The sequence below is a fragment of the Phoca vitulina genome, unplaced genomic scaffold (assembly GCF_004348235.1).
Source record: "Phoca vitulina isolate PV1807 unplaced genomic scaffold, GSC_HSeal_1.0 scaffold2, whole genome shotgun sequence".
Taxonomy (NCBI): Eukaryota; Metazoa; Chordata; class Mammalia; order Carnivora; family Phocidae; genus Phoca; species Phoca vitulina.
In genome coordinates, this window is record NW_022589705.1 from 83791063 (window position 1) to 83813634 (window position 22572).

At 54.4% G+C, this 22572-nt stretch overlaps 1 protein-coding gene across 1 annotated transcript; it reads left to right on the top strand.

Annotated features, from left to right (window-relative positions):
• The first annotated feature begins 2537 nt into the window (after positions 1-2537).
• E2F2 (E2F transcription factor 2) lies at positions 2538-22073 on the top strand. Its single transcript, XM_032418096.1, has 7 exons — positions 2538-2789; positions 8693-8798; positions 10666-10885; positions 11477-11635; positions 13324-13438; positions 15262-15454; positions 21442-22073. Exons 1-7 carry the CDS (start codon positions 2538-2540, stop codon positions 21744-21746), a joined length of 1350 nt encoding a protein of 449 aa, XP_032273987.1. The 3' UTR covers positions 21747-22073.
• The last annotated feature ends 499 nt before the right edge of the window (positions 22074-22572 follow it).

A 22572-nucleotide genomic window follows, 5' to 3' on the forward strand; every position in this document is an offset into this window, starting at 1 on the left:
GCCACAATTCCTTCCAGGATCCCTCATCTGTAAAATGGGGATAATAACAGTGCCTGTCCCAGAGGGCTGTCGTGAGGGTCATTACCACCACCATTTCAATAGTGTCTCGGAGTCCTGTGAAATCAGCCGAGTAGAAGCCTTGTCCGTACTTGATAGTTGAGACGAGGAGCGGCAGCCTGCCCAGGGTTGCTCAGCCACGAAGTGGAGAGTGGGACTTGAATCGGAGCCTCCTGACCACTAAATAGAGCTTTGTTTGTTGAGTCAGAACATACTAAGCATGGAAAGAGGGCAAGAAGCACTCTGACTGGGAGAGGGGAGGCAGGCAGGGAAGGCTTCCTGGAGGAGGTGAGGTTTTTAAGCTGGACCTGAAGAACAGTGAAATATGTAGACTGGACTGAAGGGGTCTGCGAACTGGAGATAAGGCCGGAAGTGTAACCACAGCTATTTCTTGAGATTCTTTAGGAACCAGACTGTGTGCTGACAGCTGTACTTACCTCATGAGATTTCCGCACAATCCTGTGAGGTGGGTGTCAATAGTGTGAGAAGAGTGAGGCTCAGAGAGTTTATAAAACTTGCCTGGAGTCACACACTTGGTTAAGTGGCTGGGTCTGGATTTGAACCCAGTGCTGTCTGCTACAAAGTCTGGGCTCTTTTTTTTTTTTTTTTAAAGATTTTATTTATTTATTTGAGAGAGAGAGAGTGAGAGAGAGCATGAGAGGGGAGAGGGTCAGAGGGAGAAGCAGACTCCCCACTGAGCGGGGAGCCCAATGTGGGACTCGATCCCAGGACTCCAGGATCATGACCTGAACTGAAGGCAGTCACTTAACCAACTGAGCCACCCAAGGCGCCCAAAGTCTGGGCTCTTGATCACCGTGCATTAGTGCCACCTCATCCTCGAGATCTGAGGATAAGGACCAGGTATGAAGCTGGGGACTGACTCTGGAGGGTTTTGAATGCCAGCCTCAGCCCCGCATAGAAATCACGCAGCACGAGGCAGGAATTGGCAGACTTGGAATTCAGCTTCTGGCAACTCCACCACTTGCTAGCTAAGGTCACTTCTTGGATCCTCGGCATCTCGAAGCTAGAGAGACTGGGAATGTAAATGGATTATTGGCAATGAAGGTTTTGAATGAGGGAGGGAGGCTCTTGTGACAAAAGGATTGTTTAGGAAAAACATGGAGATGTTCAAATATTTACCGAGTGTGGGGCTCTGGGAATGTCACTGAGAACAAGACAGAGCTCTGCACTCTGGACCCCCAGCCCCCACCCAGGCCCGCACAGGGCAGGCACAGCTTGGGAGGGTGGGGGAGAAACCTTTTATTGGAACAAACAAGGGCTCAGAAGCTGGCCTGTCCAGATTGGACTGCTAGTTCTCAAGTCAGTGAATTTGTGTGATCTTGGGCAAGTTACCTAGCCTTTCTGTCTCTCCATCTTTACCACGAAGACCATCATGTCTCCTCCGGGGATTGTTGGATTCAATGAAATAAAACCATGCAATGACCTAGCAGGGTGCTGGGCATACTGTAGGCATTCAGCAGATGTTAGCATCCTCCTATGAAGAGGTATAAATATTAGGCTCCACCCATCGCCCCCCTGCCAAGAAAGAAAACAGGTTTCCTGGCTTTCATTTTAGCGGGGCAGAAAAGGGATATAAAAGCGTATATGCTAAGTAAGCAAGCATGCAAAGTAACAAAAGGCCTTTGGCCTGGGTAATGTGCTGCTGGGTCTGGGCTCAGGACAGGACTCCGTGCCCAAATTCCCCACCACCCCAGGGAATCCGGGCCCATTCCTCAGCGGGCCCGGCGCTGCTCCGGCTGCTGCCGCACGGTACGGGAACCACCGTTCCCAGCCTGTTTGGCGGGCTGCTAGGGCCGGCGGGCGCCGGGCGACAGGAGGTGTGGCGGCCCCTTTAAGCAGCGAAGCTCGTGTTGCAATCGCAGCCTTGGGGACCGGTCCTTTCCGGGGGGTGGAGCCTGTGCCTGTAGCGGCGGCCAACCACAGCGCGGCATTTTCCGCGGGAGATCCGAATTTCGCGGCACGCAGTTTGGCGCTAAAAAAAAAAAAAAAAAAAAAGGAAGAAGAAGGGAAAAAAAAGAGGCAGAGAAAGGCTTGGGGACCAAAGAGCCAGGCGAGAGGGAGTCGGTGCAATCGGCCCCCCTTCCCCGTCTGAGCGCATCGCCTCTCCTCCGAGCCCCCAGCGACCCCAGAGACCCCTGCCGGGAGCCAGCCAGACCCTAAGCGCCGGGCGTTTCGGGGGCGCGGGGCCGTCCCGGGTCGCCGCCGCCCTCGGGGCGGGACAGCCCCTGGCCCTGCCGCCGCCGCCGCGGGGCGATCTCCAAGCGGGGATCTCCAAGCGCTGCTCGGCTCGGCGGCGGGCCAGGAGGGGAGGGTCCGGCCTTGCCCCGCAGGCGTCCATTGGCGGCTTCCCCCGGGCCTCCGCGCCATGCCTCGGGCCGTGTGAGCCTCCGCGGGCTCCGGAGCCCGCAGGTGCCCGCGGGCGCGCCAGGCCCGGTTGGGGAGGGGGCGCTGCGCTCGCCATGCTGCGAGGGCCCCGGGCCCTGGCTCCAGCCGCCGGGCCGCCCTCGAAGGGACTGCCCGCGATGAGCCCTACCGAGCTGTGGCCGCCCGGCCTCAGCAGCCCCCAGCTCTGCCCGGCCACCGCCACCTACTACACCTCGCTGTACCCGCAGACTGTGCCTCCCACTGCGGCGCCCGGCACCTGCCTCGACGCCACCCCCCACGGACCGGAGGGCCAAGCTGTGCGATGCGTGCCGGCTGGCCGGCTGCCGGTAATGCTGGGGACCTCCCCGCCGCCGCCCACCGCTTCTCCCTGTGCTTTTGCGGGTGTGGGAAGGGAGGGAGGGGCGCCTGGGACCCAGTTTGAACGAAACAGGTCGAGTTGGGGAGGGAAAAGAGAGCTTTCAACTTCCAGAACAACCCATTGCCCTGCATATCTGAGTTGAAGAGCCCTTCGTTTTCGGACTTGGGATGAAATAACCTCATCCATTGGCGTCGAATGGAATGAGCACTGGATTGGGAGTGCGGAGACTCAGCCCACTACCCCCACTGCACCGTGTGACCTTGAGGAAGTCCACGGAGCCGACATTGCCACCATTCCTTCATTCTTTCATTCATTGTTTGGTCCAGAAACTGGTACTGGGCATCTGCTATGGTCCAGGTATAGGGCTTGGTCTAGGCATACAGTGGGGACTTTAAAACGGGGTGGGGGGGAAAGCAGGGCTGGGGTGTCTCTCAGGTCCAGCCTGGCTTGGACAGACTCTAAATCTCCCGTACAACCAACTCTTTCCCAATTATCTGCCCTGTGTCTCTCCCAGGCCCAGTCTTCCCTTCCAGACAGCCAGTAGCAGGTGCAAATTGGGGGCAGCCCCTGGGTTTCCTATTCAGATGGACTTTTCCTTTCTCAAGCCCCCAGGCCATTGCCAGGGAGGGCCCAAAATCTGGGCACTAGGTACAGGGTGTGTTTTGTGGGAGTGGAATTCCTGGAGCCCTTGAGAATGGAAACAACCATAGGGGAGGGGTGGGTGGGGTGGGAAATGCCCTGGGGGAATTGGGTGGTGGGTGGGGAGCCTGGTTTCTGGTCCTGACTGCCACTAATTCAGTGTGTCCCTGGACAAGTCTTGGCCCCAGTCTGGGCTTACATTTCATTTTCTTTTTTTCTTTTTTTTTTTTTAAAGATTTTATTTATTTGACAGAGAGAGACACAGCGAGAGAAGGAACACAAGCAGGGGGAGTGGGGGAGGGAGAAGCAGGTCTCCCGCAGAGCAGGGAGCCCGATGACGTGGGGTCACGACCCGAGCCAAAGGCAGATGCTCAACGACTGAGCCACCCAGGCGCCCCACATTTTCTTTTCTTGAAAATGCATGTGTCCATGGGGTAGTTGGGCTAACTCATCTCAGGTCATTTCCAGCTCCAGGTCCTGGGTTTTGGAAAGAGGCTCCAGGGAGGGGAGATGGGGGTGCTGTAGTTTGCTTCGTAGTGAGTGAGTGGTGAATAAGTTCAGGTACGGAGCTAACACCACCCCTCACTGCCGTAGAGGCATCTGGTCAGACCTTTGTCAGTGGACAGGCCCAGACCCCCAGCCTTCCCTGGATGCAGCAGGCACAAGTCCCTGCTATGGGAATCATGCTTTGCCCATGCTCAAGGCTTTAAACTTTCCAGAGCCCCTTCCTGCCCATGATTTCCAACTAGGAGGAAGGAGGCAGGGGTGCAATTCCCATTTCACAGGTCAAGCAGCCAAAGATAACTGAGACTGGGCATCTTATCTTATGTTCAGCATTTTACAACCTAACACTGTTCTGTACCCTGGGGAGCAGGAGGCATTAGTAGCTCCAGGGAGAAACTGAGGCACAGAGGGAGGATGTGATCTGCCCAAGGTCATACAGGGAGATGTATGACCAAGGCTGGTGATCATTGGTCTCTTCTCTGCAGCCTTGACTTTCCGCAGTACTGCCCGACCGAGGAGCTGGGTGCCCCGGGGGGGGGGGGGGCTCAGTGGTGGGCGCAGTCCCCTCTGGCAAGCTGCTTTCAGGCGCCCAGGCGGGGTTTCAGTGGCTGCGTTTCAGTAACAGCTGTGGTTTTGAACTGCTTCCCTCCCAGAGGAGCCCGAGTGCATCTGTCTGTAGCTCCCTCCCAGAGGGGCTCAGTGATCACAGCAAGAATGCTTCTCTTTTACTGAACGCCACTCGTGTGCCAGGCACTGCTTGGCACTCTTCACATTCGTTATCTTGGCCAAGATGCCTGGGATGAGGCATCTTACAGATGAGGAAACTGAGCAGAGACGTGAAGTTACTTGTCCAAGTCACAAGCCAAGAAGTGGGAGAGTCTCCTTGCATCAGACTCCCTTAAAGCCCTGCCAGGCCGAGAGCCCCCTCTCCCGTCAGATGCCCCATGGCCCCCAGCCCCATGGGCAGGCCTGGCCCCCTGCTTACTCATTTTACCAGGGTGTGACCTGGAGCAGCTCCAAACCCAACCCTGGGTGTGGCTGCTTGGTTTGTGGCCAGGCTGCAAAGTGCAGGGTGAGTAGGATTTGTTGGGGAGCTGCTGTTTAAAGGGACCTCAGGGATGGCAACCAAGTTCAATGGCAGAATGAAGGCCTGAGCCCTGGTCTCCTCACTCCCTGTCTGGGGCTCTTTCCAGCACCCTCTGGGGAAGGCTTGGGATTCTCTATGGAGTCCCTAGGCCAGCCAGGCACACCACGTGATTCTGTCTCATTCCTATGGGAATCTGTGAAGAGGGTGGGATTCGGCACAGTTCTCCTTCCTTCTGTCTGTCTTTTCCAAAGTCCCCTGAGAACCATGAAAGCAAAGGAACATTTTAAGGAACAACTGTCCAAGGTGGGGTCAGATGTGGAAATGCAGGCTACGGAGTGGTAGAGCTGGGATCTAGAACACTTGCTCCTACCCCCACCGTCTAAATTAGGACTTGGGGCTAACCTGGCTCCATTCCCTGTGTGACCTTGGGCAAGTCACTCCTCCTCCTTCGAGCCCCACCTTCGTCACCTTGCTGCCCAGAGTGGGGCTGTGTCTGGTGGTCTCCAGCCCTCTCACTTCTGGGGCTGCCTGAGGAGGGAGCTTCACTCTTCTCCCTTGGGGTTGGCCGGGGGAACTTGAATCCTAACCAGGCCTTTAAGAAACAGCCAAAGGGGCTGCCTCCTAAGAGGGTCCAGGTTAGAGCCAGACTGGCCTTTGTTCTTGGCGCATCCCCGTCTCTTCAGCTTACCTCTAATCTTTCCCCTTGCTGGCGCCCCTGGAGCTTCAGTGATTCCGGCTTCCTTGTGTGAGCAAAGCGATTTGCTGCACTGTCCCTGAGTCCCCGGCCGGGGTGGAGCAGATTATGCCCATTTTACAGGTGGGGCTCCAGAGGTCAACCGACTTGCTGAGCTCACCCAGCTAAGAAGGGGGGAGGCCTAGAGGGGAACCCAGGGAGGTCTGAGTCCAAGGTCTTTGCTCAGGCTCTCCTTGGCCCGCATCTTTCTGGGCTTGTCCTCTGCCACCTCTGTTCTATAGGCTCAGGCCCATCCATGGGCTGTGCCCCAAGGTGTCAGGGAGATACCCTTGGATGAGGGACATTTTGCTGCTTGGGGACGCTTGAAGTCCTGGGTAAGGGGAGGGACCGGAAGGGAAGGGAGGGGACTGGTCTGTGTATATAAAGTAATGGGGGCAGGTGGGCACAGCCAGGCCTTGGCTCAAGTTCCAGCAAAATCTGGGGGAATGTGTGCGAAAGAGCTGGGACGGCCTGGTACATGGCTTTGGAGTCAGACAATCCTGGGTTCAAAGTCTGGCTCTGCCCTTTGTCTATGTGACCTAGGGCTCATGGCTTACCCTCTCTGAGTCTCCATTTCTCTCCTGCCAAGAGTAATTGCCAGTGCTGATGGCACAGGACTGATGAGCACGTGATAGGCCCAGTGCAGATACTCTGTTCAAGGTCCTTCCTTCTCCCCGCTCTGCAGGTAGTGAGGTTCTTCCTCGTGTTCTGTGAACTCAGCAGGGCCTGGCTCCTGGCAGGTGGGGGAGGTGGATGGGGTTTTGGGGAGACTCTGGGTCCCTCCGCCTGTTCCTCGGGTAGAACTCAGCTTGACTGCTCTTCCTCTCGCTGCTCTTGGCATTCCTTCTTTTTTTTTTTTTTTTTAAAGATTTTTATTTTTTTTTATTATTTATTTGACAGACAGAGACACAGCGAGAGAGGGAACACAAGCAGGGGGAGTGGGAGAGGGAGAAGCAGACTCCCTGCAGAGCAGGGAGCCCGATGTGGGGCTCGATCCCAGGACCCTGGGATCATGACCTGAGCCGAAGGCAGACGCTTAACGGCTGAGCCACCCAGGCGCCCCACTTGGCATTCCTTCTTGCGGGATGGATGAAGGGTCCTGGGATGCACAACTTCAATCGGGATTGATAAAGATGTTGGAGCTCACCAAGTCCCAGTTACTCCAGCTGTTAAATGGGGCTTGGTGGTGCTAGGGAGACTCAGTGAGGTGATGAATGTTGGGGCTCGGCCCAGGGCATGTGGAAGGTCTCAGTGAATGACTGGGCCTTTATCTAGAGACAAGATAGGTCACAGTCCCTAGAATCTAGGATCTCACCAGCTGAGAGGTTAGAAAAAGAATATTCCAGAGAGACTTCAAGAGGAATGAGCAGGGAAGTGTTTGGATCGTGTCCAGGTCTGGATAGGGGTGGAAGAGAGGAGCATCGTATCCAGGCTCCTCAAACCAAGGAACGGGTCTCCTGGAATCAGTCCAGGAGGACTTCCTGGAGGACGCAGCGGTGGGGAGGGGAGCTGATAGCCGGAAGAGCTGTCACCACTTCCCACACCTGTCTGCCCAGCTGTGCTCAGCAGCAGTTAGAAGTCTCAGCCCTGCTGAGCATGACCTCACTGTCAAACGTTAAAATAGGCCTCTCTGTCCCAACCAACTTAGGGGTGTCTGGGTGATTAGGGGAGAGGGAGAGGAAGGAAATGGGCTCAGGGGCCCCCTGAAGGGTGTGTCAAGGAAGAGGCCAAGCCTGGATTTCAGGGAAGGGACTCTGCATTTTCTGAACACCTCTGTGTGCCGAGCCACAGGCTGAGCACTTTGCAGGAGTTACCTCCTTGATTCCTCACCGTGGTCCCTCAAGGCAGGTGTTTTCTGCCTCATTTTACAGAGGAGGAAACTGAGGCTCCTAGATGTGGAGTACTTCCCCAAGTCTCACACACACACACACACACACACACACACACACACACAGTGAGCCCACAAAGGAGCTGGGAGAGGCAAGTCCAGGCCTCCGACCTATGCCCCAGTGCCCCAGTACCCTAGCCCTGCCCCTGCCCAGCCCTAACAGGAGAGAGGCCCCTTCCGGGCCAGTGCAGCTTCTGGGCCTAATTGGGGCCTGGTGGCAGTGGGGTGGAGAAGAGCAGATGGGTCTGTGGTTTGATTTCCCCAGCAGGTGTTTCCCAAGCTTGGCGGGAACAGGCAGGGGGAGCAGGGGGACCTCAGCTGTTTGTCCTTGAGATGCAGGGGAAGGATTCATTGTCTGCCCCTCTCAGCAAAGAAAGAATGGCAAATGGAGTCTATTCAGGAGGCCCTGGGGCCCTTGAGTGGGAGCCCAAACATGGGGGTGGGGAATGTTGGCTCTGCCTCCCGATGTGGGCACCTCCCTGGGGTGTGGCACTGAGCCAGGAAGTCCCCTGGGCCGGGGCGGATGCCCAGCCCCACCCTGATAAGGGCCAGCTGTGGGGCTGTGATGGGCACCAGGGCCCGCCGGGCCAGCTGCTCTTGCACTTGGCGCGGGAGGCTCTCCCCAGCCTGATGTGGTTTAGGTCCTACCCACTCCTTCCTCCCTGCATCCTCCTCTGGGCATGGGGGTTGGGGGACGGCAGATGTACAAGTGACCTTGGGGCCCATTATTAAGGAACCCTGAGCTCTTGGCCAGACTGGCTTCAGTGATCTTCAGGTACCTGCACCTCAGGATGAGAGTGTCGTGTGCTCTTCAGAAAACCGGGCCCCCTTTCCCCCCGAAAGCTCACTTGGTGAGCTGAACTGTTTCCTCACCAAGGGCAGTGATGTTGCACCAGGACTGGTGGTAAACTGAGGCACAGAAAGCGGCTGCTGGTGGCCTCCGTGCTTTGGCCCCGACTCGGGGAAAGACTGAAGGAGGAATGATTCTCAAACTCTGCCTCTCTCTCTCCTCTCTCCAAGGCCAAAAGGAAGCTGGACCTGGAGGGGATCGGGAGGCCAGCAGTCCCTGAATTCCGGACTCCCAAGGGCAAGTGCATTAGAGTGGACGGCCTCGCCAGCCCCAGAAGTAAGCCGGGCTGGTGGGGCATCTAAGGGCAGGCTCGGGAGGGGGGCGGACAGGGGCAGAGGGCAGCAACCCTACCCACATCAGCAGGAGTGATATTTGCAGCACACTTCCCCGTTTACAGAGCAGGCTCCTCTGCGTTCTGTCACGGAACCCTGCCGTGCTTAGCACTGTCCCCCTTTCACTGATGAGGCGGTTTGAGACTCAGAGCTTGAGTGACTTGCCCAAGGTCACACTGCTGGTTGGGGAGGCGGGGGGAGTGTCAGGACTCAAACCCAAGCGGGCCCTGCATCTCCCACACCATACACCACTCTCGTGACCAGAATGTGATGACTGGTGTTTTACTTGGGAGCTTACTCATTTTTTTAAAAAGTTTATATTGAGTTCAGTCTGACCTTTTCTAAAAGAGAGACTCCAGCTCCGAGAGGAACAGGGTGAACCAGGGTCTTTGTCCCACAGGCAGAGAGCTGAATGAGTGATTCCAAGGGATGTGAAGCTTGGATTAGTCTAAACCATGTGCCTCAGAGGTTAAGATCCAGAGGCCACCAGGGTGGTGTCTTTCGAAAGCTAAGCTGCAGGGAATTTCTACTTCTGCTCCTGATATGTTCAATCAATATCCTGGTTCCAGCTGGAGTTTTAGAAACTTATGTTAGGGAGGAACAATAATTTGGGGGGTCAGAGACCTCATGAAGAAGGTTATGTCACTGGGTGCAAAGCATGACGGTCAGGAATTTGGGGGTCTGGACAGGGCCCTGGCCACTCTTCTTGTGAGCCATAGCTGTCTCATCTGTAAAACAAAGCACAGCTAGATCAGGAATAATAGCAAGAGAGTTGGCCCTCCTGTTGATGGGTAGAAGCTGCCTGGAGCATTTTATTGAGAGATACTAAGTGCACTGATCATTTAGCAGTGTCTGCCAAGGGTGCAAAACCTGACCCAAACCGCCTGTGTGCCAAATGTGAAGGGGTCCTAAAGTCCCCTTCTGGAGGAATCTGAGGCTCTCCAAAACTCAGTTTCCAGAACTTCTTTGGCCGCTAGCTTGCTGTATGACTTGCAAGTCACTTGATTGCCAAAGTCCACTCGTGGTTTAAGATACTGCAGCTGGGATGTGGTCTTGTGACATCAGCCTCATTAAGAAAGGATCTTTTTTTTCATGAACCTGCCCCATTTGATATTATAGGACTGATTCCTTTCAGATATCATTAGGCTACACGTGGAAAGAAAATGCAAGTGGAAAAATGTGCTCGAATCCCAGCCCATCATTCCCTTTCTCTCTTACCCTAATTCCAGATTCCTGGCATAGCTGGCAGGAGAGGGTAATGGTTAAGAAGAAAGACTCTGGAGCCAGGCTGCCTGGATTTAAATCCCAGCTTTGTCACTTTCTAGCTGAGTGAGCTGGGCGAGTTACTTTACCTGTCTGTTCCTCAGTAGTCTCATCCATTAAATGGGGATGGTTGTATAGCAGCTTATAGGGTGTTGTAAGGATTGCATTTGTTGTATATGGAAAGTGCTTCGAACAGTGACCTACACACAGTATTTGTCATTGGTGGTGGTGGGGGGGGGTGTTGATATGGCTGCCCTAAGCTATGGTGGAAAGGTCCTCTGAACCAGGAGTTAGAAGATGCTTGGTTTCCAGTCCTGCCCCTGCCCCTGACTGTGAGACCTTAAGCTAGTCATGTTCCCTCTCCAGGTATCAGGTTCCCCGCCTGGACGGGGCTGGTGAACGACCTCCTGCCTCGCAGTGCTCTGGAAACTGGAAAGTGGTTACTCCTGCGTTCGTGTGAAGGGTGGTACTTAATAGGTCCAGATCCGTGGATGAGGTTCCCCAGGCTGGCTCTCCCTGAGTGGTGACTGGGCCCCTTTTCCCCTTAGCACCCAAGTCCCCCGGAGAGAAGACTCGGTATGACACGTCACTGGGGCTGCTCACCAAGAAGTTCATTTACCTCTTGAGCGAATCCAAGGATGGGGTCCTGGACCTGAACTGGGCCGCCGAGGTGCTAGACGTGCAGAAACGGCGCATCTACGACATCACCAATGTGCTGGAGGGCATCCAGCTCATCCGTAAGAAGGCCAAGAACAACATCCAGTGGGTGTGAGTGCCTGTGCCGGGGCCAATGGCACCCGTGGGTGCATGTGCTGTGGGTGAAGGTGGGGGGGTGCACTATCCAGCGGGTGTGTGTCAGGGCTGGAGCTGAGACATGTAAAGGCCTAAGAGGACCCAGATCCTCTTGAGTTGGGGATCCCAAGATTCTCCTCTTCTAGCTTAGGAAAGTCCCCTGGGAGCTGGGCTGTAGCGACTGATCCTCCTTCCAGCTCTGATATCTGAGTCCTCCAGGCTCCTTTCCTCCTACGAAGATCAGAGCAGACCTGCAGAGAACCCAGGCAAGGCATCTGGGGGAGGCTGGGGTGTAGTGTGGACCATGTTGGGAGCCCCTCAAAAGTGGGGTCAGGCTTGACTTGTTTCTTTTCCCTAGCCCAACCCCCGAACTTCAGTTTCCAATTCCTAGCAACTCCCTGGAAGGCAAGACCACTGATTAGCACAGCCCAGGGGGCACCGTTGTGGACCACACCAATGGCCCCGTTCTGGGGTTTCGCACCATCTGTGCGGGTCTGCGCTGTAGCCCTGGGATTGGGCCCCTGAATGTGGACTGAGACTGACACTGGGGGACTGCTCTGTTCCCAGAGGCAGGGGAATGTTTGAAGACCCCACCTGGCCCGGGAAGCAGCAACAGCTGGGGCAGGAGCTGAAGGAGCTGATGAGCACAGAGCAGGCCTTGGACCAGCTCATCCAGAGCTGCTCTCTGAACTTCAAGCACCTGACCGAGGACAAGGCCAACAAGAGATATCCTGTCTGGTGGGGGGACGCGGTCAGGGAGCAGGGCCCTGTTGCATGCTCATAGCCATCCTGAGTTCGGATAGAATCTCCCGGCAGGGGGAGCTCACCCTCGGGGTCTGGCATGTCTGTTTCTGCCTTCCTCGGTGGCTTTCCCTCACAAGTCTATCGAAGCCACTCTCATTAGAAAATAAGTCCATTTCTTTAAATCTGGAAAATGGAGGGATGCCTGGGTGGCTCAGTTGGTTCATCGGCTTTTGGCTCAGGTCATGATCCCGGAGTTCTGGGATCAAGCCCCACGTCCGGCTCCCTGCTCAGCAGGGAGTCTGCTTCTCCCTCTCCCACTCCCCCTGCTTGTGCTCTTTCTGCCTCTCTCTGACAAATAAATAAATAAAATCTTTAAAGCAAAACAAAAATCTGGAAAATGGAGAAAAGAAAGAAACAGTTGCCACCCTAACATAGCCCTTGTTTCTTACCCATACACAGGGTACGTGTTATTAAATATAGTGTGAGCTGTTATACACAACATTTTATATCCTGCTTTCCCCCACTTAGTATATCACCATAGACAGGTTTTCTTTTTTTTAAGATTTTATTTATTTATTTGACAGAGAGCCGGAGAGAGAGTGAGAGAGAGCACAAGCAGGGGGAGCTGCAGAGGGAGAGGGAGAAGCAGGCTCCCCACTGAGCAGGGAGCCTGATACAGGGCTCGATCCCAGGACCCGGGGATTGTGACCTGAGCGGAAGGCAGACGCTTAACCGACTGAGCCACCCAGGCGCCCCTACCATAGACAGTTTTTAACATTGCTACAAATCCTCCCTATTTGCTTGATCCACATGGAATTGTTGCTATTGGACCATTTTTTACAAAAACAGCAACCTCATGTGATTTAACCTCATATTTAGAATGATTTGAGACGGTCCTGCTCAGACTACATTCTGGTTTGTTGAGAAGGCCTAGAATCAACATTTAGATTGATTCGAGATTTTTGCTTTTATAAAGCAGGACTGTGATGAATATCTTTGTATAGAGAACATTTTCCTATATTTTTTACTTATTTCCTTAGATCCCTAGGATTGAAATTACAAACATGGATTTTGCTAAGGCTTTTCATACATTTTTCCCAAATGGTTCCACCATCTCATTGGTTTTTGGATCTCACTTTGTATTTTTGGAAGGATGCTAGGCATTGTGAGAAATATAAAGAAATAAGACAGGTCTTACTACCTGCTCAGAGATAATGATCTAGTCTGAGAGGTAAAGTCTTTTTTTTAAGATTTCATTTATCTTTTTGAAAAAGAGAGACAGCACAAGCAGGGGGGAGGGGGAGAGGGAGAGGGAGAAGCAGACTCCCCGCTGAGCAGGGAGCTCAGCATGGGGCTGGATCCCAGGACCCCAAGATCATGACCTGCACCGAAGTCAGACGCTCAGCCCACTGAGCCACCCAGGCGCCCAAGATAAAGCCTAAAAAATTGACAGGAGGCAGCTTTTTAAAAAGTGGTTAAAAAAATGATTTATACTCCCATTTGTTTTCTAAAGGTATCCAAGGTAGCTTATGATACTAAAAGAACAGGTTATCGTTTTTGGTTATTTCCAAGCTGTGTAAGGAATGAGAAAGACATGTTCCGAGGCTTCACCTGGCAGGCTAGGGGTTTGAATTTTGACCAGTTACTTCTCTTGACTCTCCTGCCCCTACACTGGCCTATGTGACTTACCAGGACATCCGTGCCGTTGGCAACTTTAAGGAGCAGACGGTGATCGCGGTCAAGGCCCCTCCACAGACAAGACTGGAAGTGCCCGACAGGAGCGAGGTGAGAGGGGCAGCATTTGGTGGAGAGCAGATTATGGAGGGTCCCAGGCTGCTCTGTAGGCTCTGTCCCTGGCGCTACCTGGCCACAAGCTTCCCTGAACCATTCTGGCGCCCATGGCAAGATTGGTGGTCTCTGAGCTGGGGCAGCGACGGCAGGAGCTGGAAAGGACCACAGACATCAGCTACTGGCCCAAGAAAATCTCCGCTCTTACCACCTTTCTGCACCCACCAGCCCCTGCCTTCCTGTGCCCGCACACCATGGTATTAGTGCTCACCATAATCCTTTCCTGCTAATCATGCTCGCCTAGTTAAAGACCCAAATTCTTACTACTTCCTAATGAGACCTTCTGTGCTCTGACCTCACCAGCCTCTTCTCTCATGCTGCCCCATTGTGCCTTTGACTGAGCCACACTGACTTCTCTACCAGTGTCGCCACCACACTAAGCTTGTCCCCAGTATAAGACCTTCTGCTGCTACTCTCTCCAGCTGAAATGCTCTTCCCTTTTTCTGCCTGGTTTACTGCTATTCGTCCTACAGGTCTCAACTCAGAGGTCACTTCCTCAAGGAAGCCTTCCCTGATTACACCCCCTTCCCCTCCCTCCCCCGCCCCGGTTTCCTAACTACCTGTGCTTTTCTACTGCACTTAACCTCCGTTTGCTCGGAGATATTGGTGATTATGTGATTATGTTGTGCTTCATCTATTAGAGGATAAGCTCCACAAAAGCAAGCTGCACTCCTGGGGTACCTCCAGCCCAGAGCTGGACACATATAAGGGCTCAAGAAATAATTTGTTTAATGGAAGGATATTAAGATAAATGGGGCCCCACCCCTGCCTTGAAGGAGCTCAGGACCTAGTGGGAAAAAGACCCAAGCAAGGAGTCATGCTGCCATTTATAGACTTAAGATGCTTTGAGGGCCCAGAGAAAGGACAGTTGGAGGAAGAGCCCATAGATGGTTACAGGTATTGGGTCCTAAAGAATGAACAGGATTTTTGTCAGGGGAAATAGGGGTAGACAGAGGGCCCTGCAGGTGAACCAGGGAGGAGACTTGAGTGCGTGTTGGAATGGCAGGTGTGTATTGATGGTGGGAGGGAAGAAGCAGGGGTGGGAAGGCCAAGTATCAGGACTCTTGGTTGTAAGTCACAAAAGCCAAATCCACATGGCTTAAGTCAGGGGTGGGGGGTGGAGGGGACTATGGGGAACCAAGTGACAGGTGCAGAGGGAAGATTTGGAAATTGCAGGCAGGGCTAGACGCAGGAGCTCCAACTATGACTTTCGCTTCACCCCGTGCTCTCTGTCTTTCTCTGCCATTCTCTGTGCTGTTTCCATTCCCAGGCGGGTTCCCCTCTTCCAGGGGCAAAGGTAGCTTTCATGATCCCAGCTCGGCGACCCCTGTGGGAAGGGAGCTTTCATTTCCAAGTCCAGCACGAGTCCTGGGTCTGATGCTAGCGGACTGAGCTGAGTCATGTGCTTCCCTGAACTAGTCACCATCATTGTGACTTTCCCAGCCTGCACCCCAAGCTCACCCACTGGAGTTGGGAAAGATGTTGTCCCCCCAAACTACATGACTTGAGAGTGGGAGAGGAGTGGTTTCCCAAAGGAAAATCAAGATATTCTCCCTCAAAGAAGGGAGCCTGGGGGCCAGACAGGCGGAAAGAGCAGATGCCCTCCACGGGCAGATGGGGCAGGTGTTGGGGCCCAGCTCAGGAGTTGAGCTTGCTCACACGGATGGTGGGAGCCCTGGGTGTCCCCATCCATACACCCCACCCCATGAGTCAGTGCCCAGCTGCCCAGAGCCATGACCTGGCTTCTCTTCTTCCTCTAGGAGAACCTGCAGATATATCTGAAGAGCACCCAGGGGCCCATCGAAGTCTACCTGTGCCCAGAGGAGGTGCAGGAGCCGGACAGTCCTGCCAAGGAGCCCCTCCCCCCGACCTCCACCCTTGGCCCCAGCCCTGACTCCACCCAGCCCGGCAGCAGCACTGACCCTGGGATGATAGAACCCATGGCATCCCAAGGTAGGACCCTCTATCCAGAGCGACAGGAGGTGGGGAGAGAAACCAGCCTTAGAGTTTCCTTTTCTGTGGCAACATCGGTTGGGCAGCGAAGGGACAGCTCACACTTTACACTTTATAAAGCAAGTGCGTGTGTTCTTGTCTCAGTGGGGGGCTGATGTGCTCTGGGGCGGAGGGGGCCTGGGTTTGAGTCCCCACGCTTCCAGTTACCAGCTGTGTGACCTTGGACAAGTCACTTAACCTCTCTTTGCCTTAGCCTCACCTGTAAGTTGGGCGCAGTAACTAACAGTATCTACTTCGTAGGTTGTGAGGATTGAGTGAATTCGTGTAGGTAAAGCCCTTGGGACGGTGCCTCGCAGTAACTGCTGACTGTTCTTGTCGCCGTTAACCTCCTGCTACTGCTAGAACCACACTGCTACGCTGACTACCAACAGCAAAGCCCCTGGCCCTCCGTAAGCCCGCAGGAAATGGGAACTACAGATTTTTGGAGGAAGGCTCTACTAAGATTTTTTATTTTTTATTTTTTTAAAGATTTTATTTATTTATTTGACAGAGAGAGACCAGCGAGAGAGGGAACACAAGTGGACGGGTGGGGGAGAGGGAGAAGCAGGCTCCCCGCGGAGCAGGGAGCCCGATGCGGGGCTCGATCCCAGGACCCTGGGATCATGACCTGAGCCGAAGGCAGACACTTAACGACTGAGCCACCCAGGCGCCCCTAAGATTTTTTAAATCACAACTATGTACTAGGTACGTCTATGTTATCACGTTTCTGTTCACAGCAATTCTTGTAGGCCTTATTGTTCCCAGTTTAGAGATGAATAAACTGAGGGTTGAGGTGAGGGCAGAGAGGTTGATGGGACTCACCCAAAGTCTCCTAGTTGGGAGGCAACAGAACTGTGTCTTGACCCTCAGTCCCCACACTCCTAGCCCAGTCCTCTCTCCGTGAGGCTTGGAACAGACCAAGGAAAGGGCTCCTGAGCGGAGCAGCGCCCCCTGGCTGGGAGGTGGACCGTAGAGCTGAAGCCGGCTGTACCTGGCAGGAAGTAGCATGAGGTAGTCACCAGGGAGCAAAGAGGTGGGAGAGGTCCCAGGGAAGGAGTCCGGAAGGAGTAGAAATGGGAGCCTGGGAAGGCCCTTCCCCCAGGATGGTTTTTGCCCTTTACGGGGATCACACATCAGGTCGGACTGACAGATCCTTCGAGGCTATGGAGGCCAGTGTTCAACTTTCTGTTTTTTTAGCAGCAGAATTCCCTTAAGTAGAACTCGGGTGTTTAAACAAACCAGAGCTCAAACTGGTCTGATGGAAGAAGCTTGGTGGGGCGTCCACAGAACACAGGCCGGATTCCATTTCTTTAACTCAAGGGTCCACAAACTATTGCCTACAGGAAAAATCTGGCCTGTTTTTAGGTGGCCCATGAGCTAAGGATGGTTTTCATATTTTTCAAGAGTTGGGGGGCAAGAAGAAAGTGACTGTGTGACAGAGACTAAGTATCCTGCAAGTCCTAAAATGCCATTGGCCGTTTACAGAAGTTTGCTGAGCCCTGATCTAACTCAGCCCTTCATTTCACACATGAATAAGCTGAGGTTCAGAGAGGGCGAGTGACTTCCTTAAGGTCACCCAGCAAGTTGGAGGCAGAGCTTGGACAAGAGCCCAGACCCCCAGCTCTTCTCTGGTGATCTCTCCTGTGTCCTGGTCTGGTCAAGGGACACAGGCTTCTCCCTGCACCAACCATCTGTCCCTCCAGGCCCCTCCCAGTGCCTATCTCCCGTGCCAGACCTGTGCCCCACCCTGTTTACCCTCCTGCTTCGCTCTGCCTTCTCACTCCACTGTCAACATGCGCACAGTTCTCCCGGTTAGAACCACTTTCACTTCAGATGTCCTCTGAGACCGGGGGCAGCGGTGGGGGACCCTCCAACATAAGCAAGGGTGAGGTTTTTACCTCGGTTTTAAGGATCAGTTGTGCTCCCAGAAGGACTGGAGGCTGACAGAGTTCTTGGTGGTGAGGCCAGCCCGGGAGTCAGCTCTGTGCCGTGGGTGCCCCTCTCCACCCTTGCCATGTGGTCTCTTAGTGATGTCCTTGCCAGAGGGAACAGAAGGACATTTCCTGGAAGGTGTATACAAACACACACACTCACATACTCTCACACACCCTCACATGCTCTCTCACACGCACACACTCTCACACACCCTCACACACTCTCTCACACACATACACATCCTCACACACACATACTCACCTACTCTATCTCACACACACACACACTCATTCTCTCTCACACACACACTCACATACTCTCACAACTCACATACTCTCACACGCACACACCCTCACATTCTCACACACACTCTCACACACTCATATACTCTCACACGCACACACCCTCACATTCTCACACACACACTCACATACTCTCACACGCACACACCCTCCCACTCACACACATTCTCTCTCACACACACTCACATACTCTCTCACACACATACACACACACACTCACATACTCTCACACACACACACACCCTCACACACACACACTCACATACTCTCACACACACACTCACACACACTCTCTCTATCTCACACACACACGCTCCATGTTCTGGCCTGAAGCAGAGCCCTTTTGAGGTCTGAGCGCCAGGGGCCACACCCAGTCTGGGGACCCAGGTTTTGGCATCACCAGGGGGAATCACTAACCCTTTGGGGCCTCAGTTTCTCTCATCTGTCACGGAGGGGCTTTTGGACAAGGGTTGTCTCTAACACCTCTCCAGGCTCTCACATTCTGAGGTAAACGTAAGTGTCGCTACCACGCAGGAGCCGACACTGGGAGACGGGGGCTTGTGTTTGCACCTCACCTACTGTGACTTGGTGACTGGAGGCGGGTCACTTCGGCCCCTCAGAGCCACTGTCCTCACATCTCTAAAACTGGGACCCTTGGGCGCCTGGATGGCTCAGTCGTTAAGCATCTACCTTCGGCTCAGGTCCTGATCCCAGGGTCCTGGGACCGAGCCCCGCATCGGGCTCCCTGCTCAGTGGGGAGCCTGCTTCTCCCTCTCCCACTCCCCCTGCTTGTGTTCCCTCTCTCGCTGTGTCTCTCTCTGTCAAATAAATAAATAAAATCTTTAAAAAATAATAATAATAATAAAAATAAAACTGGGACCCTTAAAACTCCCTCACGACTCCTGGGTGGGTTACAGGCAGTGAGACAGCGTGAATGTGATTTTTTAAAAAGCTTATGCAGACCGGGCGCCTGCCCTGTGTGGTTCGGAGATTCAGAAGCGAGTCTGAGCCCGCGGAGTGTGGCGCAGGCCCCGACCCGAGAGAGAGCCGCTCGCTCCTGGGGGTGAGAAGCCGCGCGAGAGAGCGAGGGCCGCCCGCGCCAGAGGCTTCCGCGCCAGTTCTCCTTGCTGTTCGGCGCATCAGGGAGGTGGTGCCTTATTTTTGCTCCCGAGAAAACTGAGGCTCCAGGTCGTAGAGCTGGTGCGGTGGAGCTGGGGTCCGAGCCCGGGGCCTCCCCCTCTTCCCAGGCCAGAACCCCTGCAGGCCTCAGCAACCCGCTAAAGAAACATGTCATTCTTTTCGTTCACATACATTTAATTGGCTCCTTTGAGCCTCAGTTTCCTCATCTGTAAATGGGGTCCCCATATTGCCTCCTGTGGGGCCACTTGAGGAGGTGAAACACGCCTCTCCTTGAGAGCAGAGCCGGCCGTGGTAAGCCCTTGGTAAACCGGAGCTCTGCTTATTGAGAAGGGCTCTCCCCTTGCACCTATCACTGAATCCTCGCAGCAACCCTGCGAGGTGGGGAGAATCGTCCCCATTTTAGAGGTGAGGAAGCCGAGGCTCGTCCACGTTAAGTCACTTGCCCACAGATACACGGTGAGTAAGAGGCTGCTCAGGCAGGCGGGCACACCAGCACGGCTCTATTTTCCAAGGAATGCTTGGTCGGGGTTTAAGGCATCAGGATATATTTGGGGGGATTTCCGCTGCCCTATTCTCGTCCCTGTGTAGGAAGGCAACCTCCGGCCTCTAAGGAGAAACGCACTTGGTGTGCTCGAAACAGCCGAGAGGCTGTTTAAATAAAATCTTAAAAAAAAGGAAAGAAACAGCCGAGCCAGTGTAGCTGGAGAGGCTGAGTGTCAGTGGAAGGAGGCGGGACAGAGGGAGCAGAAAGGCAGCAGGCGCTAGATCGTGCAGGGCCTTCTCGGCGCCGGCCAAGCCATTTTTAAGCTAGACCACAAGCGTTGCAAGGTGACTGGTAAGAAAGCCCCGGCAGCGGTCTCAGTGGGGACGATGGGCTAGACCAGGGTCACAGTAGTGGAACTGAATGGGCAGCTTGCAGAATTCATTTGGTTGTGGAAATGACAGATCTCACTGCTGGACTGGGTGCTGGGGAAATGGCAGGGTTTTTTGTTTTTGTTTTTTAAGATTTTATTTATTTGTTTGACAGAGAGAGTGAGAGAGCACAAGAAGGGGGAGGGCAGAGGTAGAGGGAGAAGCAGGCTTCCCGCCGAGCAGGGAGCCCGAGGTAGGGCTCGATCCCAGGACCCTGGGATCATGACCTGAGCCGAAGGCAGACGCTTAACCGACTGAGCCCTCCAGGTGTCCTGGAAATGGCAGGATTCTGTGTGATTCTCGGGCCTTTTGGCTCAGGCAGCTGAGTGGTTGGTGGTCCATTAACTGAGCAGGGAAGACCAGGAGTTTGGTTTTGACATGCTAAGTTCTGGAGTAGCTGAGACATCCAAGCAGAGGTGTTGCAGGAGCCCAGAGCTCAGGGGTGAGGTCTGTGCCAGAGGCATCTGCTGTGCGTGGTGGGTCTAAGAGATTTAAAGCCGAGGTGTGGCTGTGGTCGCCTGGGAAGATGTGCAGCCAGAGAGAGGAGTCTGAGGGTGGAGCCCTGGGGCCTTGAGGGCTTAGAAGTGAGGAAGAGGAGGAGGATCCAGCAAAAGAGACAGAAGAGAAGCAGCCAAGGAGGTAAGAAGAAAACCAGGAGAATCTAGTGTACTGGAGCCAAGTGAAGAAGGTGTTTCCAGAAGGTGTGAATAATGGCGCCAGATTCTGCTGGAGGGTCAAATAAGATGAGGCTGAGAACTGACCATTGAGCCCAGCAATAGGAGGTCAAGGGCTGAGTGGCTTTGTGGGGACAGCCCCCAGGTTGGAGTGGGTTGAAGAGTGAATTGTGGTGGGGAAGTAGAGGGTGAGCACAGGAATTCTTGAGAAATTTTGCTATGAAAAGGAGCAGTACACTGGGCTGGGAATTCGAGAGGGTCATGAGGTCGGGGAGGATGCTTTTTAAAGATAGGAGTCATTAGAATGTGTCTGCCTGATGATGGGAATGATCTGTGAGAGAGAGAAATTGGTGATGCAGGAAACAGAGGACGTGGATTCAGGGGCCAGAGCCTTGAAGGTGAGAAGGGCGAGGGTTTTTTGTTTTTTTAAAGATTTTTATTTTTGGGCACCTGGGTGGCTCAGTCGGTTAAGCGACTGCCTTCGGCTCAGGTCATGATCCTGGAGTCCCTGGATCGAGTCCCACATCGGGCTCCCTGCTCGGCAGGGAGTCTGCTTCTCCCTCTGACCCTCCCCCCTCTCATGTGCTCTCTCTCATTCTCTCTCTCTCAAATAAATAAATAAAATCTTTAAAAAAAAAAAAAAAAAAAAAAGATTTTTATTTTTAAATAATCTTTACACCCAGTGTGGGGCTCAAACTCACGACCCCGAGATCAAGATTCGCGTGCTTTTCCAACGGAGCTAGCCAGGTGCCCCAAGTGGGTAGGGTTTGGAGAACAAGAGATCCCACCTCCTCCGAGAGGAGGGGGAGAGAGTGCGGGAGAGCGAGGGCAGCGGCTACCGCTGTGCCAGGAGAGGGAGAGTGTCGCCTGCCACTGGGTGTGGGGCAGGTTAGGAGAGAAGAGGATGCACAGCGGTCCAGAGAACGGGGGAGGGCTCTTCCTGTGCTCCGAGGTCTGACCAGAGGCTTTTGGGCACCGGGTCCAGGTGTGACCTCTGTCTGCTTGTCTCCAGGGCCAGCGCTGACTCCCCAGCAGGTCCCGCAGCCGCCAGCGCCCCCGCCCCCGCCGCTTGTCCCCCTGGAGGCCACGGACAGCATGCTAGAGCTGCCGCACCCACTTCTGCAGCAGACCGAGGACCAGTTCCTGTCCCCGAGCCTGCCGTGCAGCTCTCCCCTGATCAGCTTCTCCCCGCCTTTGGACCAGGACGACTACCTGTGGGGCCTGGACGGGGGCGAGGGCATCAGTGACCTCTTCGACTCCTACGACCTTGGGGACCTGCTGATTAATTGAGTGGCCCTGCCTGCCCCCAGCAGCCCGCCCCTGGCTCTACCTCCTTGGAGACTGACAGGCCCTCTGCCCGTGCAGTGACGTGGGACACAAGGTGCTGCCCTCAGGGCCCGGGGGCCTCTTCTCTTTCTTACCCCCCAGCCAGCCGAAGCTGTCTCGGCAGGGGGGTACATAGAGGATGTGGGTGAGGAGTGTATCAGGGGTTGGGTCCTCTCTTTCCTCATGGAAGCTGGGCCTGGGAAGGCCCATCCAGCTTCTGACCTCTGACCTCTACGCGAAGGGCCGCAGGTGAGGCAACCAGGTCCAGGGAAAGGCCCTGCCCCTGCCTTTCAGGGGGGAATTAGGACCCTGAATTTATCAAGAAGCACTTAATGCCTTTGTATTTATTTCGGGTTGAGTTTTGTTTGTTTGTCTTCCCTGAGTTTTTAGCAGGGAGATTGTTCTAGTTTCTAGTAAGACTTCTCAGACGGGCCCAGTGCTGTCCATGGTCCGAGGGCAGGCCAGGTCCCCGATTTCCCCGCAGCAGTGGGCCGGATCTCTGGGGGCCCCGTCCAGTCTGCTAGAACGCTACTTGCACTTCGGCCTTGTAATTCTAGTAAGTGGTGGCTGCGGGCCCTTTGGCTTCTCCTGCTTGTCATCTCCAGCTGAGGCGCCAGCCTTGAATTCCTGGCCTCCTCTGTCCAGAGATGGTTGCAGGGAGCCATCCCAGGGGAGGCGGCATCGAGGCTCCAGGTGTGGAGACCCACTTCTATGGAATTCTCTACCTCTCCGTCCCCTTAGAACATGAAAAACGACCCTCCAGGGAGTCAGCACTGAACCCCCCCCCACC